This window comes from Mercenaria mercenaria, chromosome 9 (genome assembly GCF_021730395.1).
Source record: "Mercenaria mercenaria strain notata chromosome 9, MADL_Memer_1, whole genome shotgun sequence".
NCBI lineage: Eukaryota > Metazoa > Mollusca > Bivalvia > Venerida > Veneridae > Mercenaria > Mercenaria mercenaria.
In genome coordinates, this window is record NC_069369.1 from 47,215,179 (window position 1) to 47,223,572 (window position 8,394).

The 8,394-nt window shown below is 33.4% G+C and overlaps 1 protein-coding gene across 1 annotated transcript; it reads right to left on the reverse strand.

Moving 5' to 3' along the window:
* Positions 1-1,525: 1,525 nt before the first annotated feature.
* On the reverse strand, positions 1,526-8,145 carry LOC123547047 (uncharacterized). The gene is made up of 4 exons (XM_053552038.1): positions 7,993-8,145; positions 6,463-6,576; positions 1,913-2,004; positions 1,526-1,650 (listed from the first exon to the last, which is right to left on the reverse strand). Exons 2-4 carry the CDS (start codon positions 6,561-6,563, stop codon positions 1,526-1,528), a joined length of 318 nt encoding a protein of 105 aa, XP_053408013.1. The 5' UTR covers positions 6,564-6,576; positions 7,993-8,145.
* Positions 8,146-8,394: the final 249 nt, after the last annotated feature.

The following is an 8,394-nucleotide window of genomic DNA, read 5'->3' on the forward strand; positions in this document are numbered from 1 at the left end:
GGGTTCAGGTATTATCCGATGCACATGTGAGAAAATATGACATTTAGCAGTTAATATATCACCAATTTACAGTGTCCTTGGATAATGCAAACATGACATGCCTGAATTGAAATCAAAATGTAATTATTAGATCATGCATTGAGAGTTTTGTGAGCAGTCCCTTCTCTGCATGATATAATTGCAACCAAACAGTCCTTTCAACACTTTACTGAAAGATGTCAAAGTGGGTGCTGGATTATTTCGATATACCCAAGTGTTGTTCTGGGCCCAGAAAGGCCAAATGTAAAATGTGCCAATCAATAATTTCTGGGGGTACATTGTTGACACATTTTTTGTAGCTAACTTTTTAACCCATTACCACAGTTTTAACTAAAATATTAATTGATTTTTTATAAAAATACTTGAAAGCATAAATACTGAATATTAGAAAATGGAAATTATGTTTTTAGTTTGTTTGTCACAGCTTTCAATAAAGGTTAAATAAATGCAATAAGTATCACAAGTTAATGATGACTAAGTGCAATGATACCCTACAGTGAGATACAATGCCAAAAATGAAGTGTCTGGATTTCCAGATTTATGAATCATTAATTGCATTATAAAATCTGTAACTAAAGTTAAAAACCATAAATTCAGTTATATGCCCATATTTCTGTCGTCCAAACAAATGGTTTTATTGAAAGTAATCAAATGTAATCATGATTACTTGAGTGCAAGTAATGTAATGTAATCAATTACTGATGCAAATTTAGAGCAATCAAATGTAATTGTAATTAGAAAATATCAAAGTAATTGTAATGTAATAAATTACTGACACATGTCATCAGCCCCAAGCCTGGTATCGGATGCGCAGAAAACCAAAATAGCGCTGTTGTGCATGTGATACTAAATTAAGGTTCATGTCGAAAAGAAAATAATGATTTATATGATTTATAAATAATGATTTTGCGCACGCGATATTAAAATGACAGAAGAATATCATAAAGTATTCAAATTAATCAACTGGACACTTATATGAGGTATAATAAATCATATCATGATGTTTCCTGGTAATATTGTCATAACAGACTTACATATCAGATTCTGTTATGATCATTGTCCAAGCAAATTGTATCACTATAATGTCTGTAATTCTTAAAAGTTCAAATATTGAAGATGAGGTACGTGTGTTCATGCACATAATGAGGACTGCACAACCTAGTAGGTTTTATAAGTGCTTTTGTAAGCGTTTACATCCGAGTTCGAAAGAAATGTAAATTATCATAATTTTGACAAATGCTTAATTTTAAATATGTTATATAATATTAAACGTACATGTATGCGGACACATTTTCTCTGAGACACAAGCAATAAGAAACCTAGAATATAAAGTATTCAGACAATGCAAACAAGGTGTTTTTAAATGGGATGTGTTGAATTATCATGATGATTGTTTTCTCTTTTATGAAGATTTTTTTGCGAAATGCATTAGATCATCAATAAGTTATATGTGTTCGATAAGTACCATGATTGAGAACATACCTGTTTAAACATTGGTCCTGACACAATTCACCCATCCATCCCGGTGTGCAAAGTCGGTTGTTGGGGGTAACCGGAATTCGACAGTGATGTCTAAAACCATCGTTCTTCCATCCTTCCAAACACTCACACCTTAAACATGTGGAAAAAAGTGAACAAAAAACACGTGGCCGACATTTAATTTATGATATGTAGATTAGGAAGAATATAAAACGATAATGCCTTGCTTCAGGCACTGTTAAAGAAATAATAATAACACCAGAGAGCATAAATGGTAACATTTTACTATTTAAAAACGTCCACATACACACACAACTGAATTTATATAGGTACAAACTAGTTCTTTAGCAAGAAATATCATACATAAAGGGACATAAGGTCAAACTGTTCTTACCTATAGCTGCCATACGTATTCTTACAATAGCCTCTGTGATAGCATGGAACGCCATAACTGCACTCGTCAAAATCATCTTGACACGTGTCACCCTTTAAGGTAAAAGTAATGTTTTAAATGGAAATAGTCTGTTATGTCGGATATAGAAATAATCAGTAAATCCGAAAATAAATCCCTTTTTAGCTCCACTATTTGGAGAATAGGGGTGCTATTCTACTCACCCCGGCGTCGGCGTCGGCGTCGGCGTCGGCGTGAGCTTTCTTGGTTAAAGTTTTTCGGCAACATTTGTTTTCTGTCATATCGTTGTTACTATTGCTTATATCTTACTGTAACTTCTCATAAACATTGTCCAGCATACAAACAAAGTATGTGCAGGGGCCGGACCCATGATACAGATGGTCAAGGTCATCAAGGTGTTATACTTAGGTTATTTTTAAGGTCAAAGATTCTCGGCAACCTTTGTTTTTCTGTCTTATCTTTGTTACTATTGCTTATATCTTACTGTAACTTCACATAAACATTGTCCAGCATACAAATAATGTATGTGCAGGGCCTGGGCCCATTATACATATGGTCAAGTTCAGCAAGGTGTTATACTTAGGTTATTTTTAAGGTTAAAGTTTTTCGGCAACCTTTGTTTTTCTGTCATATCTTTGTTACTATTGCTTATATCTTACTGTAAGTTCACATAAACATTGTCCAGCATACAAACAAAGTATGTGCAGGGCCTGGGCCCATTATACCCAAGGTCAAGGTCACCAAGCTGTTATACTTGGAATTATTTTCATGTTAGTTTTGTTTCAAAAGCTTCATTTATAGACATATCTTTGGTACTTTAAAACATAATGACTTGAAATTAAAAATATTTCTTTTTATTTTATGCTTACTAGTGAAATACTGAAAAATATCAGTAAGATATTTCTCTATATCACTCACAGTGCCGAACTTGTTTTTCTCACATAAAATTATCTCCCTTGAAATATATTCTTTAATTAACTCCCTTTGTTGCCTTTATAATTGCTGGTATCCTATTATTATCCTAACATTCAAGCCATACAGGAGACATGTACAGCTAGACAATCCTATATAGGACAAGCTAGCTATAATAAAATTTGCAGAAGAAATAATATTATATAGATCTAATGCTCTAGAAATGTTACCTTCAAAAGTGGTTGCTTGGCCTTGCCGTTAATGTAGCTATAGATACGTCTTTCCTCCATTTTTCATCGGTTCCTCACTATCGTATGGTAGATTTTACTGGCGACAGCACATTTAGTTGGTTGTTGTCTTAGTTTATTATCACAAAACATCAACTCAACCTTACGTAATATGCCAGCATTAGCTATTTCAATGACATTTTATAAAAAATACATTTCCTATTTTTCAAAATGTTACTTCATTTCTTAAGGCAATATCTTTCTAAAAATGTTAAGAAATTAATTGAATTTATTGCAAAAAAGATTCTGCTCCATAAAATTGTTTCTCCTACTTCTTCTCTCTTGATGCAAGAAAAAAAATGTAAACAAAAGGGAGACCACTACTTCCAACAAAGGGAGAAGTTCCAGAATGCAAAATTAGTAATGTTTTAGTTACTTCCCCTTTAGTGATGATACACCATAAAAAATACAGGAAGTGAATAATTGCTTCTCCCTTAGAATTTCATAACTTCCGCTGCGCATGCGCAGTGAGCACTTTACGATTCGAAGTTTTGGAGGCAGATCGCTTGTAAATGCGAGTTGATAATGATTTAATTTCTGCAATAATAAAATACTTGTGAGGTAATCCATCATCTGTAGGAATTTCTTTTTGTTTGCTGCTGTATTTATGAAAATTGCAAATCATTTCCAACTTTCTATGTTACTAAATAAAAGCAAAGTTTCACCGCCGATTTTGTTGCTAAAGAACATGTCTTTTCCATAAAAAAATCACGAGTGTATTTATGAATTTTCAAGCGAGTTGCACTTTCTACTTTTAATCGACGGCCGCCATATTTGTTTACATTAAAGGTCAAGGTCATTGAAATACCTACCAGCATTTTCGTCGAAATTCTTCCCCACCCAGCCAGTTGTGTTCCAAATTCCATCCCTATTCGTTATGCTATACAGCTCCTAGACCAATATTTCCATTAAATCCATGATGATATTTAATTCTGCAGCTTGATTTTCCAAGGACTTTCGGATATTCCCCAGTTGTTTTCGTTTTTCGGGTTGTTTTTTAATCTGCCCTTCAGCGTTTGTAAACAAAGCAAGCTTCCGGTTATTTAAGGTTATTAATAAAACCCGGCCCAGCCCGGACCGGCCCAAACGACGGAAATAGTCGATTCCGATTGTACGGAAACCACCGGAAACTTACGGACGGAAGGCTAATATAATTACGAATGATATCATGTCGATATCGTCTTACATTCTGTCACTTACATATTCAGAAGATAAAGTCATTTGTTTATATTCATATTCATAGCTTTATATCACGTTTTCTTGTAGACCGATAGGCAATATTTATGATTTAAGGTAGTTCTGCACGTTTGATAAACCGGAAGTGATGGCATAACGTCATTTATCCGGAAAACGTAGAGTAAAGCCTGGATTCGGAAATGAAAATCATTTTATGAATTAATGACAACTTGTGAGTAAACTTATTAAAATGGCACTGTTACTATATTTCTTAAGTCAAAATATGATGTTAAAACATATGACACGTTAAATAATTCAAAATAATGTCTTAAAATTAGCGTGAAATATTCGGTTCACTTTAATCATGGTCAAATATCGCAAAAATAAGCACACGGACCTATACATTTTATTTCACCACATTATAGGCCATGTGTTTATTTACAACTGTGAGAAGTTTTATCAAAATCTACATTGTAGAAAAATTTCTATTCGCAAAAATGTTTTGAAAGTTATGATTTTCCCATAGACTCCGATTATGAAAAATTGTCTGAAGTCCAAAGTTTTCAAATCAGTCTAGCAAAAAATCAAGCACACGACCCTATCCTTTTTATTTGCTGAATTTTCTAGGTCTCTTCTGAACTTTTGAAAAATTAGAGTTTTATCAAATTCTACATTGTAGAAAAAATTTCGATCCAAACGTGCTGAACTACCTTAACTGGCATTTATTAAGATCACCTATTTCACCTGCTTAAAAATTGTAGGACCGCTTTTATTTATATTTTCCTTTTTCTTCTCGCCAGTTTGTGAAGGTGAGGGTTATCGTCTAAAATATAAGATCTACGATGCATACAATCTATCTTAAAATGAGCATTTTATGTGGTTTGAAGGGCGCATAACGCTAGTAAAAATATCCAACCAGACTGACTAAAGACGTTGTTTTGTGTCAATAGAGAAAAAGAGATTATGAAAATGATACATTGCATGCAAGCTACATAACTTCAAAGATTTAGATAATTACGGTCCCGGACTTTCAGATTCACTAATCTTCATAATCGTCACACTTTTCGCATCAAAGTGTAGGTGTTTGCTTTCAAATCACTGTCAATTGCTTGTACTAAATATGTCATACATGATTGACTAGCTTTAGGATATCAATACGGTACCAGTATTTCCAAAGGCAGCGAAGGGAGGTAATGAAAGAGCATATTTCACGGGATATAATTTTTTCTGAAAAAAAAAGAAGCTTGGAACAGTGAGCGAGATAGAGAAATATCTCACTTGTAATTTTCAGTATTTCACCAGTAAGCATAAAATAAAATAATATAGTTTTTCATATCTGTTTGTTTGCCTAAAACTGAAATTCTGCAATTTCTTCATATTCCGCTTTCTCCTTACACATGCATGCTATGATGCAAATATTTACCGAAGTTGCCGAAAAGAGTTGTTATTCAGCTTCGCGTTATCTACCACATTATCCGGTCGCGTTTGTACGAATCTACGTTATATCCTTTCTGATTTTCTATCCACGTCACTGAGGAAGACATGGTACATGCGCAGATCTGTTCTGAAGCAAGGTTTTGCCCATTGGTATGTACTACAAAACTTCGAATTTCAAAATCGGTTTTGCATTTGCAGGATTTGTGAAAAAAAAGACTATGTTTCATTTTTATGACATTTGCGACCAGCACCATTTTTACATTTAGAAAAATAGGTTTCACGTGTGTGAAAAGTTTTTACATATGTTGTTAAATTATTTCACGTTTGCGACTGTTTTAACATTTGAGGGTCCTACAAGTGTCTGTTTGCTGAAGTCGGTGAGTTGTAATGAAAAATGCATTGCCCTTACGCTCTGAACTTCTTTTATACTGTATTCAGACATTGTGTTTTGTTTATAGAAAATGATGTTGAAACTATTCGAATTTTAAACTATTATGAAAATGTATGGTAGAAAATGCGTCATTTAATAAGAATTGTTCTAACCAATAGCCCGACAAACACCTTTAATCATTTTTAATGCAAGGTAATTTAATACGGTCTCATTTCATAATTTCTATAGCAAACCGTCAGTGATGACAAACTTAATATAATAAATTTATATAAGTGGTCGTCGTAAAAAAATATTGACTTATAGTAAAAAGTGCAAAAACAAATTCTTACCACAAATCCACTGTGGCACTGGCAAAATAATCCGTCGTATGTGCATATTGCATTATTGAAACATGTGATGTTTCCACAGTTTCTAATCGACGTATGAGCATCGGGTCTTGAGAACTGAAATAATAATCTAATCATCAATGATGCCACGTTTGTAAGTGTCATCTGGTTTGTTATCTGCCAAAAACTCGTTTTTTATTAAGTTACTTTATTTATATCCTTAAATATATCTGGAATTCCTTCTTAATTAAAGTAATCCAATTACAAAATGGCTTCAGGACCAGGGTTCTTTGATGTTTCTTCTGATCGAAGCCGATAAAAATGAAATTACAGGTTGAAAAGTTTTTGGAATGTCCTGCGCTTGAAATTTAAGTTTCTTTTCTGTTACATGAAAATCTGTTACATAAATGATGTTGATATAATATTTAAAACTAGATATTTTTCAGTTATTGAAACATTGTGAATTAATTCCGTAAAATCAAAAAGATACCAGAAGTCATAGATTGTTTTCTCCATAAGCCGAGGTTATTTTTTGCCAAGCTCCCGAACAAAAACATATATAAAGTTTGTTTTGTTGTGTTGTGCATTTTCTGAAAGATCTATTTTCAGATAGTCGTAAAAGACATTTATCAAAATCCATGCAGAACTTTCTTCAAAATGTACGAACCTATGTTATTTTATGCAAAGCATTTTACAGATACAATGTACGAGTTACATGTATTCATGTCCGACACAGGCTCTGGGGATATTATTAATAACTGAAAACATTAATTAAAATGAGTCCGTGGACAACTCTGAAAGACCAATGGTTTACAGATTTCTTCCGTTTGACGATTGCAAAGTTTTATTGAAAACAATCGTACCGTTTCGGAGATATTTTGTTTTGTATAAGGTATAGTCATATGCACCAAGCAAAATACATGTAGCTATGAAAAGCGAACAAAAATCATAAAATTAGTGCGCACATTTTACGTTGTTCTTTAAAAAAACCTGTCAGTCACTGGAATGCTTTATACAGACTAAATACTGAAAGCCGTTTAACGGTAATATAAAAAAAAAACTGCGTCCAAGGGCTGGTCTTGATCCATGACAAGGCAAAAGTGCCATCGTTTAAAAGATTCTGAGGGATGAAAAAGTGGTACAAATGAATCATACCACTTATTTGCCAGATCTAAGTCCTTGTGATTTTTTCCTGTTTCTGAGGCTGGAAAGATGCTGGCTGGGAGCAAATATTTATCGAATAAAGCACTTGGTAGCGATAATTTTCAGTTACTTAAGACAATACCAAGGGGAGACTATCCTACAGCCTTCGCCTCTTATCGACGGCGGAAGTGCATGGAAGTCAAGGGCGAATACTTCGAAGGGATAAACTAAGTTCGAAGCACGATTGTCATTATTTTCAGAATGGCCCTCCTAAAGAAATATGCAGATGGTTTATTATATAAAAAATAACGTTAAACCATTAATATTAATACTAAGAATAATTTCCAAAAATAAATCTGATGCAATCTTACAGAACAATGTTAACATTACCTCTACTAAAGAGAAGATGATGATACTCCAAAACATATTAGGAACACAAACTATACATCCAGTGTGTGTAAAAGGAACAATAGTATTACCAAAACAATATGAAATTTGGTGATCATCTATATTTTTACATGTCATGTACATGTGCATCTACTATCTAACTGATAAAGTTCACAAATGAATCGTCTATATACCAGATAAGCTCAAATTAAAACGGAAAAAGTTGAGGGTCAATTGTATGACCTTTACTGTTATGCCGATATATGATGGCAATTTCGTTTATGCGGGCGTTTTAGTAGATTTTAGTTATTATCTAAAAACAGTCCAAGACAGTACCACGCATAGTCTAGTACAAGGCCAACAATGACAAAATGCCAAATGTAGTTACGTTAATTTGACAGCAGA